Source organism: Perca fluviatilis, chromosome 20, assembly GCF_010015445.1.
Source record: "Perca fluviatilis chromosome 20, GENO_Pfluv_1.0, whole genome shotgun sequence".
NCBI classification, from domain to species: domain Eukaryota; kingdom Metazoa; phylum Chordata; class Actinopteri; order Perciformes; family Percidae; genus Perca; species Perca fluviatilis.
Genome location: NC_053131.1, coordinates 16,926,436 through 16,950,390, shown reverse-complemented (window position 1 = coordinate 16,950,390; position 23,955 = coordinate 16,926,436). Strand labels below are relative to the sequence as shown.

The 23,955-nt window shown below is 41.5% G+C and overlaps 1 protein-coding gene across 4 annotated transcripts in view; it reads right to left on the bottom strand.

Annotated features, from left to right (window-relative positions):
- Positions 1–770: 770 nt before the first annotated feature.
- The window catches only part of qkia (QKI, KH domain containing, RNA binding a), an 85,676-nt gene continuing 62,491 nt past the window's right edge, over positions 771–23,955 (bottom strand). Inside the window, exons 5-8 of one of the 4 annotated variants that reach the window (XM_039785134.1) lie at positions 9,622–9,709; positions 7,903–8,202; positions 5,637–5,711; positions 771–4,397 (exon numbers count right to left, since the gene is read on the bottom strand). In XM_039785134.1, coding sequence (XP_039641068.1) covers positions 4,381–4,397; positions 5,637–5,711; positions 7,903–8,202; positions 9,622–9,709 — 480 coding nt within the window. In that variant the 3' untranslated portion in view covers positions 771–4,380. The other 3 variants (XM_039785133.1, XM_039785131.1, XM_039785130.1) reach the window with 3 other exon arrangements.

Genomic DNA, 23,955 nt, shown 5'->3' with positions numbered 1-23,955 from the left:
GAGAACAGCTGGTGATAACTATAACACTGCTATCCAGGCATAACAAGCCAGGGAGGCAATGGAGGAAAAAGATTGGGGAGAGCTTTAGACTATCACATAAAAGTCATTTATGTGTCTGTTGTAAATAACTCCCATCTACTGTACATGTGCTCATGAGATGTCCTGCTCTCTACATAATTCACAGTAAAAATGTATCCTGTTGAGATGACTAATATGCAGTATTTTGCACAGATTATAACTAATGGTTCGAGAAAGAGGACACCGGTGCAAAATGTGTACAGACATATCACCCTTTTAATCAGAGTGAGCTTTGTTCAGCTGATCCAGAAGTTAACCAGTGGCCTCAAATAACATGCAGCTTACCTCAACACTGCGACACATCCTGTCGTCTCACGGGGTCAGTGACACAGAAGGACAGGACGATTAACAAGAGAGTTGTCTCAAATAAGAGACGACGAGACACAGCAGCGGAGTTGGAACTGAGCGGGGAGGGCAAGTATGAAGAGTGTCAGCAGATTTCTCCAGCACAGAGGTGAGAGTGCGTGAGCGGGAGTGAGGGACGCTTATCAACTCGTGCAGTTTCCAGTTAGGTTGAGTGTGCATGTTGAGTAAGTGTATGTAGAGCATTTGTGCACAGTTGACTAGTGTGTGTGTGTTCAGTGTAAGTGGTGGTCAGACACCAGTTTTAATTGTGTTAGTCCGTGAACCAGACCAAGGTAATACATTCATGAAACTGGTTAAAAACACAAGACAAAATATCAGCAAGTTAGTAAAATTCTTACTAAGAATGTTTTATTAAAATAAATGCCAAGAGGTTAATAAGAAAAATAACAGCATACACCATGAAAACTAAATGCAAGCATGTAAAAATACTTATGACAAGAAAACTAATAAAGTAGCTAATGAGTTAAACAAGCTGGGAATTGGCAAGAAAACAAAACCAAATATAACAGGGAAAAGGCAACACTCCCCACAAGAGACAGTTTTCAAGATGTAAAAGAGAAGGGATGGGGGGAGGAAGAGAGGGGCTGTTTAGGGGGGGAAAGTTGCAGTGGGTCTCATAAAAAAAAAGCACTCAGAAACATGATTAATATACATATAAAATGAGATTAGAAAAATACATTATAAACCTGTAACAATGGCTGTTAATTACATTATTATACATGTAGTAGGCAGGCCAGAGAGAATACGGTAGGTATAGTTAACCTTTCACCTGATGGACTTATCCAGCCTTTCACAATGACACAGCAAGTTGTAACATTGCAGAGGGAATTTTCTTAATACTGTCATATGCTGAATAGCCATCACTTGCTCCACTTTAATATTGCATTTCAATTTAAAATAACACTGAAAAAGAAAAATTCATTGACCTTTCGGTGTAACAGCATGATGAAAGAGCTATGAATAGAAAAACAAACTGCCAAGGGTAATATTGGGATCTACGAATTCCTCAAGTTTTATATTATGAGTTTAATTCACCTTCCAGCAATAAACTGTCAGTTGTTTCAGTAACTGAAAACTATTTGGATGTGAAACAGCATTGCTTGTTTCATTATCCAGCATTTCATTCGTCCATTATAAATCTTATTATTGTATTGATAGTTTGTTGTCAAATTGACATCGAGAGACATGGACTGGATGCTTTCAGTTTGCAGCTGTTGAAACAAATGGGCTTAATGCCAGCAGGGACGATTCCCCCCATTCTCTATCCATTCCCTTGAACGTTATGTATTTTTCTCAGCTCATGATCAAAACATGTTCTGGCAGACTACTGCATTGCTATTGGCAGTTCGATTTGTTCTAGGAAGTTAATCACAGTCACCAAAAATCTCATTTCATGTCATTAAAATCTAAATAAAGAGAACAAAACCTGCACATACAGCAGAGTAAAGGGCCATCAAGTAAAGGAAAGGAAAAAAAAAAATTTCAGGAAGACAAAACCATGGCACATATTTTAGCTGGTCAAAATGACTGCTATTCTTTTTGCATAGAATAACTTCGGTAACACCACGATACGGTGGGAGCTACCCTGCTCGACTATTCAGAGCGTGTAACACTAGCAATTCCTCTCTGCGCCATCTTGGTGGGTGCTGGATATTATTGAACACAACTGGAATACTCAAAAAACAGAAACCACTGTTGATAAGGCACTTTGATTTGATCCTTTTAAAACTCTCTTGCTCTGATCCTCGCTAACTTTTAAGGGTTATGACTGTTTTGGTCTTCGTCTTCCTTTCCAATCATATCCAAGATAACAGCACTTTGTCCTCACCCACTCAGTTTTTTTTCTGATTTCCCCCTATACTGTTTTAAACTTTTTATTTTATTTTATTTTTTTCAGATTTTGTAACTGCAAGTATCAAAAGCTAAAATTGCCAAAAATAGATTTTTCAATTTTTTTCTCTTCTCCAGCACCCTGTAAAATTATCTATTTTTTTGTTCTCTTCTGTATTTGTATATGCAATGACAGATATCTACATTTTTATATATTTATATATATATTTATATATAAGACGTATGTATAAAGCAATTTGAACAGGCAGGCATGGCTTTCACATCCTATTTTTTTCTTGAGAGAGTTGAACAAAAAAAAAAGGGTGGGCTCAGGAGCGAGGCTACGATCACAGGGAGGTGTGACACATTGTGGATGCGCTTTTGGAGGGTTCGTCATGTGCTCAAAATAAATGCTTCATCACTAAAATAATCAAAACTAAAAAATATATTAGCAGGAAGGCTCAGAGCATGCCCACCTGATGTCCTAACTGATGACGGGTTACAAATAAAAAGACACTTAAAAAATTGGCCAAATGGTGAGATGAAAAAAAAAGAAAAATAAAGAAATAAACACTCGTTTGGCAACGTGGCTGATGAAACAACTCAAGATAGAAGCCTCATGACAAAAGCATTTATGTACAAGTTGTACACTTCAAAGTGCCCTTCCCCCTAGCAATGTACTGTAATTGAGTAGCTTGTTGATTTTAGTGTTTATTGCCTGCATTCATCTCCTCAGAAAAAGTAGAGCATTAATGGGTCAAAACTCATCTAACTGTCTGTCTGTTCCAGCTAAAGGCAGGCACCACAAATTCACACCCTTCCAAACTCTAAAATCACAAGAGAGCGAGAGAGCCCTCTGTGAGACAGATGCATAATAGCAGATATATAATTCATTGGAAAACCCTTTGGCTAAATATGCACACTTAATACTTTTTTTTGTCTTTTCAATCACAGCTCAGCTAACTCATTGAGATATTTTTCTAAATACATCAGGCACTGTATAATGGATGTAGTGTGGATGGGGGCGTAGCAATGAACAGTAGCTAATAAGCACTGCTCCAATGTCCCCGAAGCCTCAGCACACCCTACTTTCATTGTAGTATTAATTAAAAAAGAAACACACACACAAAGACCCATCAGCCAAAATAGAGACCTTCCCATCTTGCCCTTCATCATTTCTTAGTTTCTGCAGCCTGTTTCAAACACCAGATTGCGTTTTGTTTTCCAGAGATAACCCCCTGCCTTATTTTGGCTATTCAATTTAAGCAAAGCTAATTAGTCAAATATGAATAACACAGAAACCAATATCAAGTGGAGAAATGAATCAAAAAAATAAGACAGGAAAAAAACACATAAATCATAAAAAGCTTTTTTTGCAATCATTTCAGCCATGCTTTTTAAAAACGGGACAGAAAGCAGTTTGGAGGGGCACACCCAGAATGTGTCAGCTCATAGTTACATTTTAGAGCTCAACAACTGCACTACATGTGAAAAATGACAGAAATTAAAACAAGTTAATGTGGGAGTATGTTCTCTTTCCTTCTATTTCTTTTTCTCCCCCAATAGGTGGGTGTTTGAACAGGGTGGGGCAAGTAAAGGCTTTTTTTTTGGAGGAAGCGGGATGATGTCATTACTCTGAAACCAAATGGTTTGCGTCAAATAGATATTGAACTTTGAGTCACACAAGTGAGGTCACCAAATTAGAGCGATTAAAGGAGGGCGGTTGGGGAGGTTGGGGTGGGGGTCTTTATTGCTATATAATTCAGTGCAGAGTTATGAGTAATACCACAAACACATCCACCCAGTAAATGATTCATGAAGAAAAAGAAAGAGAAAGAATGGGAATTTAACTCAATGAACAGAGGGAAAAAAATGAATATTACACAACTTTGTTGGGTTTTGTTGTGTGTCTGTAGAGATTCTGCATTGGTTTCTATTTTTTGTCAGAACGTGTTAAAGTAACTGTATGGGCAGGCGCCTCTCTCTCTCTCTCTCTCACTTGCGTCCGAGAGGCTAGCAAAAGGCAATTACCAGTTAACTGATCAGCAGGCAGGCTTGGGGCGGCTCGTCATTGGGTGAAGAGTTCAGAGGTCAGAAGGTCATGTGTTAGTTGCCGGTGGCGGCTAGGTGGTTAGAAACAAAAACAAAACAAACAGAAAAAAAAGATAGAAAGGATATTAGTGTCAGCAAGAAGAGACTGGAATGACATCATTTTAACAATAAAATGAATGCAATCTCTTATGTCGCCCCCTGCTCCTAATTCCCTTGCCAATGTGAGATGAACCCAGCTAATCTCAATATAATCATGACGCGGTCACATCATGATCCCAACTACTAAGCCCCCACCCTGAAACTGGTAGCTCGGCGGTTTAATTTAAGCGCACATTGCCCCCAAAAATTAAAACAGAAGCAAAGAGAGGTCGAACAGACAAACAAAATAAGAACAAAAATCTAGTGTTTTAGTGTCTTTCAAGTTGGAGTGCAAGTTACAAACAGTGTGATTAGTGGTAAGGAGACTCACTAATGTTATGTGAGGGATAACTGTGACTAGTGTTAAATGTGCAATGAATAGATGAATCGATGTTTTCCGATTCTTTCTTTTTATTTAGCAGTATATTTTTATAATATAAATATACACAAGAACCATAAATACATTTGATATAAAATGCTCGAATATAAATTGACAGTACCTCATGTACAAATGAAATGTTTAAAATGTGTTTTAGCTTCATTTATTTATTTATTTTGCAATACACTGGAGAGAAAGCAAGCTACCTCAGCTTATGTCTGTGCGTGTCTATCATCCATAGAAAAATAAAATGCAAAATAAATTTAAATTTCAAGGTGAAATGGTGCGTGGTAGCAGCATGGCTACTTGTCTTCTGCCTATCAGGTCTCTCAAATACAGTAAAGAAATGCTTCTCCTTTTTCTTTGCTCCTTATGAGCCAAGGAGATAAATCATGTATGGGAACAAGCCTGCCCCATTTTAGGCTCTAATCTCACATCAGAGGAATGTATACTCCTTTAACACTGCCTGCAAAGTACTTCCTGTCCTGGCTTCACAGCTGCATAAACCAAAAGCTGTTCCGATCACTTTTGCCTGAGCTTTGATATATATACAACATCTACATAATACTGTATATGTTAAGTACTAAATGTAAACAAAATGTGCATACCACAATCAACCATTTAGCTGGTGTGTGGATGTATGGGGTAGGAAAAGTGGTGGGGGTAAAGGAAAACAAAAAATACAATACAGACAATATACAAATTCCCAACTAAGGCATCAAGGCATAATAGGCATAATAATCATTGACAGTCATCAATCAATAGCAGAGTGTAGCTAAGAGACTAAACTGACCTCTGTCAGCGGTCACAATCCTTTGGTAAGGATGGACCCGCGTGTCATGCCGTCTCACTTTAGTAGCCATTGCACCTAGATTGTAACAGTTCCACAAGGTTAGAAACCATTCACTTTGATCAGGGGGAAAAAGTCATTTTTTTTACAGTAATAACATTCACATTTTTAACCATTATCATTATAATGCTTGGATAATACAACAATACACAGAATAGCAACATAATACAGTTTATAGTACATATACACACACACACACACACACACACACACCCACACACACACCAAACAGCTTTTTTATGTGTAGAAAAATGCAGTAGAAAAAAATAATACGCCTTTTTGGAGTTTTACTTGGTATTTAAAAATGCATAACTTAAGTAATAAAATTCCACAGTGCTCAGAGTTATATAGAGGACTCTTTGAAAAGGGGGCAGGCAAAGGGTACAGGCTTCTGGGCTGTCTGGAAAAATAATGTGATTCTTCCTGTGGGATCCAGAGGGGGATTGAAAAATGTGTCTCTTTATTTTGAAAGGTGGGGAAATCCAATACAGCTCTGATCGTAATTGAATAGTGCCAGTCACCACCTGCCTCTCCCCTTTCTCTTTTCTCTTTCACCATTTCTCTCCAGGTTAAATCTGTTCACTGGCTGCAGAGACTGTCATTTCCCTCTTATATTTGTCCAACTTTTCTTCCTACTGCAGTGCTTGACACTGCCTTGTGTACATGCATACACAAAAACTGTTTGCATGTCACTGTATGTTCAAGTACTACAAAAATGTGATGCATGCAGGGATTAAAAAAAATAAATCAAGCCCTCTCAGAGGAAAAGGGGACATGGGAAATAAGTTATAACATTCAAGAAGGATTTTGTTCTGGCACTGTCACGTTACGAGCGATTTTGGCTGATGGCTACGCAGCCACCTACACTACTCTTAAGAAGCAGATGGCCTGATATTTCTTTATTCTCAGAGGAGCCAATGGTGGCTAGATACAGTAGCGCAAGAAGCCAAACCAAGTGCATGAGTGTGTGTGTGTGTGTGTGTGTGAGTATGAGAGTGAGTGTGTTCCACAGGGCCCCGTGTTGCTGAAGGCACCAATCGATAGTGTGAGTAAATAAAATGCACTAAGCTGGTGTAACCCTGCAAGTTAAAGAGAGAAAAGCCAGTCAGCTGCCCCTGTCTGTTCTACACATGGCTCCCAGAGGCACGTCAAATACACAGGTCAGCTAAAATCAAGCTTGTGTCTGCTGCTGCCAGATGATGCCACAGACAACATTAGAGAAGTACTGTGTCAAATTAATGTTGGAAAGCAACTGACAAAGGCCTCTTCAGTCTTAACATAAGGAAACAGCTTTGCTTTTGTTAACTACAGCCTCTATACAACATATGGTGTTCATATCAGACTCTATTTCATCAATAGATATTCAGTTATCTCTCTGGTAGCAAATGTGTTGAGCTTAAAGCACCATTGAGAGAATATATAGACCCTCATATTGAACTGTACTCCTGACACAGAAACTAAGGGGAGCGTCAGATATTAGAACAGAGCTCAAGTTCAAGAGGGGTGAGGCTAAGACAATGGAGAGAGGGGGAGAGTAAAAAAAAAAAAAGGGAAGACTGGAGGAATTTAATGAACATCCCCAGTGGGAGTGAGAGAGGGACTATCTACAGGCATCAAGGCCTGCCAGCAGAGAACAGCACAGAGAAATGATTTCAAAAGCTGCAGAAATCCGAGGGGATCTGCCGCCAGACTGAATATGCCTCCAGGCCAGTGCATGAAAGGGTTAGAGAGCAGGCTCACTGTATGTGAGTGGGTTTCTGTCGGCGTGCCTCATTGCACACTGAGGCGAATGCTCCTATATGAACCTTGCAGAAAAGAGGCTATGTAAACCTGAGAGCATTTGTGTGGGGGGGGAAAAAAAAAAAAAAAAAAACATCACATTAAAATAAAAAAAAAAAACCTTCAACAACCCACCCCCTCACAAGCACATTTTTGTCCCCTTTTGCCTTTTAAATACAATGTCCATATGAGCCACACAGCTGGTCATCCCATTACCAAGAGCTTCACCAGCACATCCACTCTGTGAGTTTTTCTGTTTTTGATCCTCAGGTGGACACGACATATTTACCTTTCAACAAGTCCTGACTGTGGCTCATGGCAGCTGCATCCAGCACCCCAGCTCCATGGTAAAACAAGTTGCCCTCCTGTCCATACTGGCTAAAGCTGGCCGCTGTACCTGCTGGACCCATGCTTCCCCAGATTCTCTTACCTAGAACCCCACTGTGCTCGATGGGGTACTCCAGCAGGGAGGTGGGTGCCAGGGCGTAAGGGTAATCGTAAGGGGTGGTGTAGATAAGCCCGCCATCCGGTGTGGGAGGCACCAGGGTGGGGGTGCCGTTGGGCAGCATGGCAGCCATCTGAGTGGGCCGGATGAGGTTCATGATGGGGCCCCCAGATGGAGTTTGGGGCCGGAGTGCCTGGGGAGGTAACACCTGACCTGTGGGGGCCGCTATGAGCCGTTGGCCCTGAGCGTTTGCTGCTGCCGCTGCAAGAGAGAATGCAAGGGTGGCTGCCATAAGCAAGAGAGCGAAAGACAGGAGTAGAAAGAAAGAAAGAAAGAGGACAAGAGATAAAAGTGTAGTGTGGTTGATCATAATCACAGATGAACAGTGAAAGGTGAAATACAAAAGAGGATAAAGAAGAGGGAACAGGAAGTGGCAGGTAGAGAGGGGAGAGGAAGGGGGCAAAAGGGAAAATTAGTCCATGCAATGATCATGGTGGTGAACCACAAAAACCACAATCTGTTGCAAAGGAAAAGTCAAAAAAGCCAAACAAAATTAAAAATGACCCCTTACACCAAAACACAGAAAGCACAAAATGCTGCTGTCAAGCTTACAAATCACCAGAGCAGCTATACATTCATCTACTGGAAATGGCATAGGTGAGGTAAACAACACACATGCCAACAGAAATGGAGCGGTTGAATATATGTAGAGGAGAAACACTCAATGAAGAGCAGGTTTCACAAAAGACTGATCAGGAATCATGGCCTGAATATGAACATCACTGAGCACAATGGGAACCTACTGCATTTAATTTGTTAGCAACTTAAAAAAATGTTGATCCCCCACATAGTCAGCAGTCCATTTAACTTGGATAACATAAAAATGAACACACAAAAATCATTTTTCAAGTGGTTCTGCATCAGCATGTTCCGTGAGCTGTGCCACAAAAGCTTCCCCAAAGGCAGATCAATTCAATCAAGTGCTATGGTAACTATGGTTAGATGTTGGGCCTGTTAATCACGGCTAACATGTAAGCAGATGTTAAATAAGGAAAATGACATTAAGCACTTTAAGTTTAATTTCCTAAACTTGAGCCCAAGTATATAGAAGATCCCAGATGATGTTTAAATCACACTTTATGTATATGTTTGGGATTTATATTATTTATTAATACCCAAATCATAGATGTGATTATGCATTTAGAAATGACATTTGGTGATTCAAGCGCAAACACTGTAGATGTGTGAGCTAGTGACTAACATGCAGAGTTGAGGTAGAATACAGCAATGTGTTTAAGGTTAAGAGTCCGCAAAAAGCAAGTGATACAGAGCGATGGCATCTGGATTGCAGGGGGAAGGATTGATGGCGCAGTGGATAAAGAGGAAAGAAATACGTAATAGAACAGAATGGAAGTTGTCCTACTCATGGTTGGGTAGGTAAACAAATTGTTTGGAGAGCTTGAGAGAGAGAGGTCTGCTAGTGGTCAGAGGTAATATGATTTATGTACACAGCAGGTCTGACTTCACTCTAATTTAATGGATGTAAACAATATTAGTTAACGAGAAATACAGAAAATATAATATATAATTAAGCATCTATAAGCATGGTCAATACAGATTAAAGAGTTTTTGTTTATGATGCAAAATAAATTGGATTGCATAAATTGCTGATATATATGTGCGTATACACGGAGGCTCACTTACGTGCTTTGATGTTGTTGTCTCTGTATGTCCCATTGAGGATCGCTAGCTCCATCAGCTGCATCTTCTTCAAATTGTCTTCTCCCTCCGCCTGTGAAAAACAGAACCTTTAATGTCCATTCATAACAACACACCACACATTTATTCCAAATCATTTCACAAGCTGAGGCCCCTTTATAGGCCAATTGAAACAATCCACATGACGACCATTTCATCTAACTACATGCCCAGGTGTTGTTAAGAAGCTACAGTGGGGCAGCTAAATCATTTAGACAATACATGTCATCTGTTCTCCACAATCGCCGGTTGGATTGGGTTTAGTGAAACAGAGATGGAGGTAAGCTAAAGTGCCGTTGTCATGGCAGAGTGCCTTGTTGTTACTAAAATGCTGACAGCCACATTAAGTGTGGGAATGCATATTCACAATCCATATCAGAATGATAATTACTGTAATTTTCTTTGCTCCCTTGTGCACAATCAAATGCGCAATAACCGCCCTGGCTAATGTCAGTCCTGTCAATTAATGTTTGGATAAATAAATACAAAAGCCGCAGCCACTGTCATTATCGCCAAATTAGGCGACTGAAATTATTCACGGAAAGCAATTAAGATAGCACCCCTCCTCCCACTCACACCCATCTATTCCTCCCCCTTTACTTTCTGCTCCACCCCACCTCCATCCCCAAACTCAATTTCCCCTTAAGCTACCAAACACTCAATAACCATGACAACACAAAAGCCCATGATTTTCCAGGTTGTACATTATCATTACTCTCCAAACTGAAAGGTGCAAAGACAGGTATGTGAAACGGACGTTAGTTTGTGAACTATTGATTTCATGCCTTTTGCGGCTTCCAAAAAGTTAAGATTGTGATGCTTTTTCATCATTTCAACTCACAAATCCAAAGAAAAGGTGACTCATGCTGCATGTACATACACTCTGCATTGGCACATAAATGTATCATGTGTACACAGAGTAAGGACGACCAGCCTATTAGTGGTGACAGTAATGAAAGCAAGAAGGCTATGCTGAACCTCCTCTGTTTCACTATTCTATCTCTGCACAGAGTGAATCTCCTGGACCAAGTTTAACAACAGTATGCTGCTCTATTCAGAGGACGATAAGGAAAGAAAGATGTGGAAGGGCAGAAAGAAAGAAAGAAAAAAGAATGAGGGCTCAGAGTTAAGCCCTCCCATGAGACTCCTCTTCAACACGGCCACAGAGAGAGGAAGAGAAAGAGCGAGGTTAAGCAAGAGAAAAAGTGACAGAGTCTGGTCTCCCTTGACTAAATATAAGGCAGTGGCTTCAGAGCAGTCACAGTATTCAGCGGTGTGTGTGTGTGTGTGTGTGTGTGTGTGTGTGTGTGTGTGTGTGTGTGTGTGTGTGTGTGTGTGTGTGTGTAATGTTTAGTGTACCTTAGAACTGCCAATTAATGAAGCAAGGAACTTCTCTCTACTGATTTCTCTCCCTCTCTACCTCCACTGTGCTCTCTTTTCTTTTAATGGGGAAGTCTTCAAACACAAAAATGAAAAACAAATTTCCTCAAGCTACCCATTTTCCCCTGCAAAGACAGACAAAAGGCTAGTAATGCAAATACTAGTGATGCGACATTCTGTTCAACATAGAACAGAGTACTTATCAAACCCTAAACTATCCCTAGTTATCCCAATTAACATCAAGTAGTTATGAAAATTCTAATTTGAACACATTTTTTTTCCCCATTTTGTACCCTCATTAACAGGCCTTGGAGGTGAAGAGAGAGCCACTTGACATGCAGCGTCAACAATGACCAGACTAGGCTAATTGAACATGGCCCACGTCAATGGCTAGCACGTAAACCCTACTCAATAGAGAGCCAAAAATCATTGATGTAAACAACAGTACACGTGACCGGACAAGCCTTGAAATAGCTGCATATCACACCTAAAAGAGAGCAAAGTAAACATTATTGAATCCAATTTCCAAATGTTTTCTAATCTACCGGTTACTTCATTTTCTCTGTGCTTATCTTTAGTTATTAACATCACAAATTAAATCTTAGATCTTGACCTCTACAACTTAGTTCAATAAAAAACAAAGACTTCTACACACTCCTAATGATGCCTACGAAATGAAAACCAGTTTTTTTACTTCCGTCTTTGTGTGTGCATCTACCAAAAACTGTCAGTGGTTCTTTGGAAGTGGGCCAAGCTGACTTGCTAGACAAAACTGAGAAATCAGGGAAGGAAAGAGAAAAAGACTAGACAAAATAAGAAGATAACTTCACCAGATGCAAATCACGAAGGTGGCTAAATGCATTATGTTTTCATAGCTTAACTCAACAATAAATCATACATTTGTCTTTGCCTTTTATTGTCACATTATGGAGAGCTGTATAAACACTACCCACTCTGGTGAAACCGTTCTTTGCGAGATAGCTTTTCCTTTTCCAACACAGGCCTGTTGTCTCCCTACAATAATTCAAATGGCTCCTTAGTCGTTCCTCTCAAATCAAACGAGGAAAGCCCTCATGAGCAAGGTGTATCCCTGCAGTATGAGTGCAAACCAGAGAACCAAAGATCCTTGGTGTCTTTGTGGCTACACTTAATACTTTGTGACAAGAGTAACCATTTTAAAATTCAGACAAAATAATGAGCACATTTTGGGAACTGTTCGATATGGGTTGGTCTCTCACATAACCGTATATGTATGAGAGGGAGTACAATGGGGATAGCTCGGCAGCAGCCTGCAGCTCAGGACAATTGCATGCTGGGATACGAGTGTTAGGGCTGCTTGTGTTTGTTGTGTGATGATGGATCTGCAGGGTTGTGGGGGTTAAATGAGCAGGGGGCAAGAGGGTGCCACCATCCATCCAACTCTGCATAGGTGGCACACTGCCTGTTGAGAGGAGAGAAACACAAAATAGAGGGCAGCGAGAGGGGAAGAGCACAGATGCTGCTGCTAGGATGAGGTGTGCGCTGCTGTGTGTGAAATGTGTGTATCCCCAGTAGAGTGTGGATGATATAGCTCCATCTTCTCACTAACACAGTTTGTTAGTTTAAGCCCCCAAACCCAGACAGATTGTTTCCGTTTTACATGTGAAACAAGCTAATTTTCCCTCATCAACATACAAATTCCCTACTGCAATATTTCCCTACTTTTCTCAGTTTTTGTTCTCTGTGGTATTTTATGGATGTTTGGGAAGTGTTGGCAGTGTTAGCACCTTTGTTTTATCTACACAACAGCAAGATGGCAGATTCAAAATGGCTGCAGACAGGAGCCGTGAGATAAGGAGAAACCAAAAGATAATGCTGGTGACAGAGCTGGAGTTGACTTGGACCAACCTAAAATGTGTAGCCTTGGGTGGACTGGGCCAGCTTCCCACCGCAGAAGCACAGCTTAGATGAAAGTTTGATGAACAGCGCCAGGGAGAGCAGTTAACACTTTAATTTTGCCTAGCTCAAGGGGCTGCCACAATTAACAGACTCCTCAGTCAGCATGCACAACCCATAAGAAAACATTCACTTAGACAGAGCCATCACAAGGACCGTGTGTGTAAGCATGCTGTGTGTGTGTTGTGTGTGTGTGTGTGTGTGTGTGTGTGTGTAATAAATCTGGTTGCTGAAATTCCCAGAAGAAGAATAGCTGCTTCAATGAGATGGATGAGAAAAGGAAGTTTTCCTTTATCATCCCTAACATGCACACATGCATGTGCGTAACAAACACACACACCCACACGCTCCTGTCCATCAGCGAAAAAGCCACTCAATAAAGCTGCTCTATCCACAAGAATCAGATTCAATCAATGATGCCTATTTGTGAAATCAGCAGAGCGGTAAAAGCTATCAGGGAGGAGCAAGACAGAGGGATGAAGGAAGGAGGGAAGAGAAGCAGGAGGGAGGGAAAGGGAGACGGGAGTGCGATGAGCAAAAGTAGGTGAGCCGTGTCCCACTGCCACTACCTTACAGCCCTGCGATGAGGTCACTAGATGCATGCTAAATCACTGTCATGCTGCACTCTTTTGTGCCTCTCTCCTGATCAAAGCTTTTGCTCATATGTTGATGACATACAAACTGTAGCTAATGTCAATTGTTACAGACACTAGAGCTCAAGTCGATGATATATACTGTATGCGCATGTGGACGACAATAAGCAACAGATGAGCAGCTGTCTGAGAGTGTTTATACGGCTGCGCCCTCACTCTCCCCAGCACCCCGACTCCAGGCCCTTTCCTATCCATCTCACCCACTGGATTAGGTTGGATGAATTTGCTCATGTCTATGGCTGCAACTGAGGGGGAGTTTTTGCTCATATCTGGCAAGTGTCACAGTCTATGCAGCTCAGCTCAGCTAACAGCTCAGAGAGATGAAATGATGAGCAGAGACAGAGATAGAAAGAGAGGTGGAACAAAGGAGTACCAGGAGGAGAAAAAAAAGCACTGCAGTGCAAGTACAAGAGAAAGCGTGAATGATTGTCTTTGAGTTGGTGGAGAGGTATACATGAAGAAGAAAGGGATAGCTGGAGAATATGTGAAAAGAAAAGACAGACAGCATAGTGAAAACCAATTTGTCTGTTCCCCTGTGGGCTGACAGTGGCTAAGGCCTGCTTTCCTTCCCTGGCCTCACTGCCAGTCATCACAAACAAGCGTATGTTCACACACACACACACACACACACACACACACACACACACACACACACACACACACACACACACACACACACACACACCTTAGGCCTTAGCAGGGCCAGGGTCAGGCTCTCTCTACTACTCCAATTACCTAAGCAGTAAACACAGCCTGCCCTGGCCGCCTCCTGGGATACAGAGAGAGGCAGAATGTGTAGAACTAAGAATAAGAGGGGAGGGGGAAAAAAAGTCTGGAGTGAAGGAAGTGGTATTGGGAGCCTCTGGGAGGGAGGAGTAGATGACTTCATGTAGAGGGGTGGAACTAGTAGTGGCGGCAGCTGGTTATTCTCCTGTTCCCCTCCCTCTCTTGCCTCCCTTTTGGTTCTTTCCCAAACTCGAAACATCTGGAGGAAAATGATTACTCTCGCCACGCCGCCAAGGCGACTTATCAACAATTCCACACTCTCCAGAAGTGTAGGGTTACAGAAGAAGGAATTAGTACTTGTAGCAAGCTTCAAATCAGACAAGTTTTTTCAAAGTGACAAGTTCAATCAATTCATGTCAACTAAAGCAAACTTGGAAGTTGGATAGGGGTAATAAATTAAAACGTGTGTAGCAAACCTGATTCCCATGTTTTTATCGACAAGACTATAAATCAAACAATAACTCTAGCAACAACAAAAAAAATACATACATTATATGACACACACCCCTTTCTCATGCAAAACCATGCATCAAATACTAACAAGTAGAAACTACATATACAATAAATACATAAAGACACCCTTTTCACTTTTCAATACTATCAAGCAACTACAGGAGAAAAAAAAAAAAACCTTTTTCCTTTTCTTTGATGAAAAGCACCTTTAAAGAGTGTGCTGGAGTAAGTGCTGCATGTCCTCAAATTCACTGCTGCACTTTCAAAGGAAATTTTTTTCCTCTGCCTTGCTCCTCGGCTTTTGTGAACATACAGTATCTGCCAAGGGAATCAGGCCTCAACTGTATTTTCCTTTTCCCCAAAGACTAACAACGCAATCTAATGCAACTCTCCTCTCTGACTGTCTTATACCTTCACAACACTCCAGCAAAGCCTCTTTATTTCTCCTTTCCTCCTTTGCTCCCTTCCTCACTCCCAGACAGCTCTGTTAGCGACGTGCGCCATTAGTCATGCTAAACCACCAACACACTAGCTCATTAGCATAGAAGTGAACCTGACGCCAGTCAGATTATTAAAAACTCATCACGGCTGCTCCGCCCCATTACGGTCAATCACACAACTTACTGAGGAACAGTTGAAAGTGGTGACTTACAAAGTCAGGAATAACTCTTCTGTTAATACTTCACATTCTGCATCATAACAAAGCTTTTAAGTGCAAAGGCCTCAGAGTTTAAGTGTTCTGTCTGATGTAGCGTTGGTGGGTGCTTAGAGTGCAACAATATGTTGCAGAAAAGTATTAATTTAATTGGTAGAGTCTACTTTACTCCCACAGCTTCTCTGGGGTTATCCATAACATGCATAGTATGGTTGGTAGACAGGGCCCTGTCATTGGCAGTGGCCCCTGGGTCTATGGGGCTTATAACAGCCTTTTATTATGCTGAGAGGACTGAAGTTGGCAGCCTTGGTTCTCTGTTCTAGTCCCATATCAACTGACACACATATACATTAAAGTGCGGATACCCGACCCGAGCCCGACGGTACCCGACAGGCTGGGCCGGGATAAGGCATTTGTTGTAAAATGGTGCTGCGGTTCCTTTAAGAGAGTTGTGTGTGTGTGTGTGTGTGAGATAGAGAAAGAGAGATAGAGAAAGAGGAAGCAGATGTGTAGATGCGACCGGAGCAGAGTTGGTGGAATAAGTTCAAGTTTTGTACACAGTGTGTGCGGTGTCCGATATAAACCCCAGTTCATTCATTCATTTGTTCGCCAGAAATGGGATTTTAACCCCGACATTATTCATTCTATAACGTCAGCCCTGGAGGTTACGAGTCTCCACTGGCTTTCTGACCACGGTCGGAAACAAAGCAATCAGGAAAGGTTAACACATTGAACATTTTAAATTAAACAGCTTATAATGTGGGCTTGTTGCCCCGTGTGCGCTGATGCACTCATCTGTTGACATTTCTGAATGTCTTCCTACAGTTGCTTAATAAAAGCGCGCTTTCCACACAAACAAAACGTACATGTGTCATTAGTATGAGAAAAAAACAAACAGATTTGAACTGTGTCTGGCTCGGACATAAATATCTTAATACCTGTCGGGCACGGGTCGGGTTCGGTTACTGCTCTGTCGGACATGGGCCGGGCTCGGACAGAAAAATGTGGCCCAATCAGCAGTCTAATATACATACTTAGTACCACTGCCAGGAGAAAGGAGAGGTAAAAGAGAGGACAGAAGATATGTTTTTCTACCAGCTCACTGCACTCTCTAGAACCAAAGAATAAAAAAATCTGTTTCTTTTCCATCAAAAGCTTTTCCAATAGTACAAGGGGAAAAGCTGTGCGGAAATTTGGAGTGATCTTGTTTATCCTCAGAAACTGGGCTGGTATTCGATGTAACATAACAGCATTAAGAGCGGATTAAACTTCATTTAAATAACCTAGAAAAACATATACAGATTTAACAACAAGATTTAGATATATTATTAAAAGTTGTTGTCCTGCATCGGCTTTGACAAAGAGATGATATTACAGACTAAGAGCAGAAAGGATCATTCAGTCCCACCATGTTGTAGAGCCCAACAAACAGCTGTCCGTTTCTCCTGTCCCCCTTCTCTCATCATCCGTTCCCTTCCTACCATTAACATTTCCTCTGTCCTCCCAGCCCATATTCCCAATTTGCATCTTCAAGTCTCTACCTTATTCATCCACTTCTATTCTTTTTCTCTTTCCGCTTTCCCTCTCTTCCCCTCCCTTTATCCCTCATTCCACCAGGCTGCCAGACGGTGTATTGTTCTGTTGCTGCGATCCTTTAATGCCATCCAATCGAGCAGGGAATATCTTGAAAGGATTTGGCCAGGGATGATTTGGGAGCTTTAAATACTGCTGAGGGATTTGCATCATTCAGAGATCCTGACTCCTAGGACAGAGATCCAAGTACCTCCTGCAAGATGTGGATTCATCCTTTGGATAGATCTACCTGGACATATGCAGTCAGCCCGTGAACACCATTTTTTTAACTACTTATTTTTGAGAGACCATTTTGTGTCCTCAGCTTATCTGGCTCTATGAAACCTGACAAAAACATCATCCATACTTCCTTTAATTGCTGCAACAGGCAATCTTATCTACAATGAAATAATATGTCACATTATACAGTTGCTCGATTATGGAAAAAATAATAATCACAATTATTTTGGTCAATAGTGAAATCATGATTACTCATTAACATTTGGATATAATGGATAGTGTCCAGGGTATAATCTGTTAGTGTCCTTTATCTCACAGAAAGAGTCTTTGGATTGGAATGAAATCTGTTTTACTACTGAGAGTTGGTTCAGCTTTACAGATATCACACATAACGTTACACAGCTAATGAACAGTTCCACAGACATAACACAATGTGCATCTCACATCACATGTTCACTTACTATGACCACTACTACTGTCATTACGAAACATTGTGCCAAAATATCAACAAAGGCAGAGGGACCGCAGGGTTAGCTAATGTTAGCTGTTCCCAGACAACGGAGTTGGTTTTGCCTTTTTATGCTCACCAAAAGCTGCTGCAATCTTTACTCGCGCTGAGTTTTTAAATTCCAGCGGATGATATGCACACGACTTGCCATCCTTTCACATATACCAAAAAGACACTAGAGACACACTTTCACTATGATCCTTTTGATGATTTGGATCACTGACTAGGCCAAGTCGGTTCCCTACAATGCATTGCTGTAAATGTATTCTATTGTCTTTCTAGGATAGTGTTGCGTACCTTCTCTGCTAAGAAAAAAAAAACATTGAGATTTCAACAGAGCTTTTTGAACAGAAAAGAGAAATGTTTTGGTTTTAGTTTTAGTTTTGCTGTGCCCCACTGAAAACAACCCAAGTTCCACCACAGGAGAACTGGTCAGCGCAATAGACAGCAAGTGAAGTATTGCAAACATCACCGCTAACAAACAATAACAGTGTCAAAGAGAAAATTAAGGGACGGCGATAAACAAACCAAATGAACCAAAGTGAGATAAAAAAAATAAAATAAGCTTCTATAGTTGAGACACCCAGGGAGGCAAAGAAAGCCATCAGTCCAGAGTTGGCTGCTGGGACAGAGAATGGAGTTTGAAATGACTTGAGCGACGGCTGGCAAAGCGAGGCATAACAGACTGTAGGAGCTGAATTTAACGGGCGGCCTTTGGGCTCTCTAAACGCTGAGCTCTACACAATCCTATTTTCCTGCCTAAACACTGGGACACAGTCACTAGAGAGGCAGAGATGAAAGTGCTGTGTGTGTGTGTGTGTGTGTGTGTGTGTGTGTGTGTGTGTGTGTGTGTGTGTGTGTGTGTGTGTGTGTGTGTGTTTTCCCACTTTTCAGATGTTGAAGCTTGGCCCTGGCAATGCCCCAGGGGAAGTTCAAAACTACTATGGGTAGACAATGTATAAAGCATGTGAGAGACTAAGGCACAGACAGTGGCAGAGAGACGGTGCAAACAAGTCCCAAGCAGCATTGCACCTTTGGAGATGCATAGTCCTAACCGCAGCTCCTCAACAATTGATCAACAGCCATACACATATGCACACATCTGCATTTCCTTGTCTCTCTGTGTGGGGATTAAGTAGTAAGAGAAGCAGATAGATTGGCCAGAGGCCTGCAGGGTCCCTCTACTTGACACTGGAGGACCAGGGCAGATTAAAACTGGCCGGTCTTCTCAGCCTGCCTCGTTACCCGCCTCCTCTTCCTGCGCACTGTATTAGGACACTTAACAAAAACAACCTGGAGGAGCAAACACAATCAGGTGGATTAGAAAGCAGGCCATTTTACAATGATGTTAGGGACCTGGGTGGTTAGGGACTGAAGTGCATGTGTGTGAACTGAAATTAAAAGGACAGTAGAAGTGGGCAAGGCAATTTTGTAAGTGGTGCAGAGGGCCTGTGTACATAGAACGCACCTTCACTGGGGATCTTGGCTGATTTAAAAATCTAAATGAATGAGACAAGAGAAGATACAGGACTGATTCCCCTTAGAGGGAGGGAATAAAAGAGATGGATAAGGAACAGGATGATGCTTCAAGGAGGACTAAGGGAAGGAAGAACTCAAGAGAGTGTAAGAGAGAAAATGCTAATTGTGGCGTGATAAAGCTGAGGTTTTGTTCAGGACAACAGATGACAAGTTTCTGAACCTAAGGACACAGAGCTACCACCAACAATAAGTGACTTAATATTATTATTCTTCATTCTAGCCTGACATTTAGGTTTGTTAAACTAGTCAGACATAACCATGTGTGTTTGTTAAGCGTGTATATGTAACTACATACTTCTGATACCTAACTTCTGGCCCTAACAAACTAAACCTAAATATATATATATATATATATATATATATATATATAACTAAAACTTTATGGGGAAAAAATAAATAAAAAAAACTAAACTAAAATGGCAAACAGACTAAAATCTAACTAAATCTAAAAAGGAAAAAATTCAAAACTATGTTAACCTTAGTGTACAAGCACACTGAAACAAACGCCACAACTAATGACCATACTATAGGCATGCCCCTGGGGAGATGCACATACACAAGAAATTAAATCTCAACTAAAAACAATTACTCCCATGATTACAAAGTCACTGCAATCAACTGTGTGACGTTTTAAATTGCTGAAGTTATCTGATGAGGATTAGTATTTTTTTGAATGGCATGGTGCTTCATCTGATCACACCTGCTGTAGATTGTTTTCTGTGTTCTCAGCAACATATAGCCAAGTCTCTGCAGACTGAGATTGGCTGAAGAAGTCTGCCTGCGTTTGGTAGGGCCAGGAAATTAAACAGGAGGAGGACAAGACTAGGGAAGGTGGCCAGGTTTAGGCAGGTTGCTCCCTGCAGTGGTACCGTTTCTTTAGGGTTAGAACCACCTGTCTGTCCCCCAGGAGAGCCACAGAGCTGGAGATGAGGAGAGATGGGCAGATGGAGATGTGGAGGGGAGGGATGGCAGGAACCCTTGGGCCAAGACCAGACCAAGTCCCTACTGTCGGGGTTGAGCTGACTGGAGGGACTTGGCACGGATGGAAAGAAGCTCAATAGTAACCGTATATAGTACTGCAATAAAAAGACTTAGACTGGAGGAATGTGTGTGACTTGGGAGTCATTAAAATCATCTACAAACTAGTAAGAACAGACTTTTTGTGGAACATCCTCTACAGATAATCTATGGAAAACATATTTGTATTGTTTCATAATGCTTTGTGACTGGCATAGTTGATACAGACCGCTCCAGCCTGTTCTGTGGTTTGTAACTTGTATGTTGTTAACAGGATGTGGGGGCCTTCAGGCCACCACCGATACAGTAATGGAAGAGAGTGGTGAATGGCTTGTCCCCTCAATCACCCAGAGAGAGAGAAAGAGAGCAGCAGACAGCAAGAGAGGGCAAATAGACAACAGAAAAAAAAATAAAAAAGGAGAAAGGCCACACACTGAGGGGGAAACAGAGGGTGGGGAAAGGTGGGTAGAAAGAAAGCAAGGGGAAAAACAGAGAAAGCAGAAAGCAGTACAAGACAATAAGTCTGTACATCTTTACTTGACAAGATACAGAAGGTGAGATATTTGGTGGCAGAAAAATAGGAAATAAAAAGTATGTGAACAAAATAAATGATAATATATACCAACCACCCTGAGGCCTGTACTACGAATCAAGATCAACATGCCCTGGATTTCTTTCAGTTACCCGGCTTCACTAACCCTAACAACCGCGGTCCTGCATAGCCTGCGTCACGACGGTGGTTATCAACTAGTTCAATCAACCCAGGGTTTCCCAATCCAGCGGCGCGCACGTTCACATAAAATAGGTGGTGTTTGCACAGCACGACCAATCGCGAACATCTACCAGAGCTGCATATTTTACATAAGAAGAGCAAATTATAATTCTACATAAATATGAAGAACACAGACATGGTATTGCAGGCAAAACGCAATACACTCGCTGCTTCCCAAAACAGGAAGGAAAGCTGGCAAAAAAAAAAAAATAGCCGACTGTGTAAATCACAAAGCTTATCAATATCACTTCCCCATCAGACAGGCACAAGATCTGACCATAATTACACTTGTGCTTTCCATAAACTGTCGTTGCTTTAGCCTATTATTTCAGTTGCAACCCTGGCAGTGGGAAGCCATCATGAGAGAGAAAATAAATATATATAATATATAAAAACATAATTCAAACCGATGTGCGTAACACATAGCTATCCATCAGGGAATGTTAACGGGGGTTGTCGGTCTCTAAATGTTTTAACTTTTATGAGCACACCCCTCTCCCTCTCTCTCTGCGCCCTGCCTGATCTTCTAGGAACGGTGACGCCGTTATCAATCGAGTATTGATTGGTCAGTAGTCAGTGCTTTTACACCAGTTATCTCTAATCTCCAACTTAACCTGCTACCGACCAGGTTAGGTGTTCAGCTTAAGTTACCACAGCGATTGAACCCAGTGACAAGTGATCCACCGTTGTGGTACAGAAAACCCTGGGTTGAACCTGAAGTTACCTCGTTAACGCCAAAGCTTCGTAGTACAGGCCTCTCGTCTTCTAAAGGGATTTACCTAAGAGGGTTGGATGGTGGTGAGCTGGTAAATACAAAAATATTCTCTCTCTCTCACACACACACACACACACACACACACACACACACACACACACACACACACACACACACACACACACACACACACACACACACACACACACACACACACACACACACACACACACACACACACACACACACACACAAATGTGCATACGTGATAAAGGGTGTAGTATCTGTTCTTGTCCGATGCACTGTACATTTGTGGTATTAGGTATTATGTCACTATACCAGCCAGCTCAAGTAGGCTTAGAGGCCCTGCAGGTAGGCTGTAGTTTTAGTCAACCTTGCAGACTCAGTCCCTTTAGGCTGCTATTACCTTCATCAGGCTAATGAAGGCCCAGAGGAAAAAAAAAAAAAAAATAGCTCCCAGATTCTTCTGCCAATAGTTGTGTGTTTTCCTGTGTGGGTCCTCTGTGTGATGTGACTGGTTGCATGTGTGTTTATTTCCAACCCAGTCTGTACTGGGATGCCAGTCAGGGTCTTGCTTGAGCCCACTTTCAGGTGTTTCAAGTTAATGCCAACATTCAGGCTAGAGGAAATAGGCATTTTATTCTTGTTTTGGTGTCTGGAGTGCAGTTGAAGAGTGGCTGCTGGACTTTAGCTTGCCAGTTATTTATGTAACCAATAAGTTGATGAAAAAAGGCTGTTAGCAGGGCATCCAAAATGTCGACATGCAGTAGGGCTAACGATTTTGTAAAATAATCTAATTGCGATTTTTTAAAACCCAAATTGCGATTTAAAATGCGATTACTTTTTAAGCTCTTTATCTGCTGTATTATTCAACAAAGACAAACAATAAATCATTGTATAGTATGACCAACACAATATTATATGTGCACAATGAGTATGGCGTTGCCAGCCATAGTGATCCTACGGGTTGACCATATCAGTTATAGCAGCGGAAAAACTCCTATGTTTTCAACTGCGCTGCGATTCTCCGTTTACATTATTTGTGTAGCTGCAATATGGCGACCTGGTTAAAATATGTGCGGAGGGCATGTTGTACCGCTTCTCCATTGTATTTATCAAAGCCGAGAGCCCAGGCTTGGTCACCGTACTGAGATGCATCATCTTTCATGATAAACTCTGTTACTGCTTGAGTAATTTCCACGTTCTGTTACTGAAGTATGTTTACATGGAGTTACGCTTGTTGTATCAAAGTCTGTTCCCCTGTCGAGATCTATTAAAATTTCAGTCGGTGATATCTATGGAGTGGTATGTCGCTTACTTGACATCCTGGTGTCAAGTACATGGCTTTTTAGACATGCAACTATCATACATGGCTTTGTGGCATTTTTTTAGAAGTTAGTAGTGTTGCTCTGTGAGGTAGCAATGTTAGCAGGAATACCTGACGCTGCGCAGCTACTTGGAAAGTTGATACTTCCTCTGTAGACTGCTTTACTCTCGCATGTCACGTTGCAAATGCAATTAATCGTTCAGCCCTAACCTGCATTCTTGAGCCAATGCGGTTTCACCTGACATAGCCAAGCATGGTCACTTCTTACATACTAACCAATCAAATGACATGCAGTAGTAATCATTATCTTATCACCTCTAGATCATTAATCAGAGGCATTTCATACTTCACACAGTTTTAGTGTTTGCTCTCCTCTGCTCTCCTGGTTACAGGGTTTTAAGTAGTTAAGGTTAAGGTATCAGCGAAGCATCAGTATCAAATGTGTTAGTAGGGCATATAAGGACCAAAAGGCTGGGTAAATGAGTACAGAGTGTGAGGATGTGAAGATGGATAATAATGAAAGTAAGAGGAGGAGGAGGCTAGGGGACTGGGGTTAAAAGTCTTTAGGCCACACTGCCTGCCAGCACTATCTGCTAAAAGAGAGTGAATGGAAGCTAAAAAAAAAAAAAAAGACTACACAAAGACAGACACACACAACAGGCAAAGTAAGAAAACGGCAGAACAGCACTGAAGGAGGAGCACAGTGA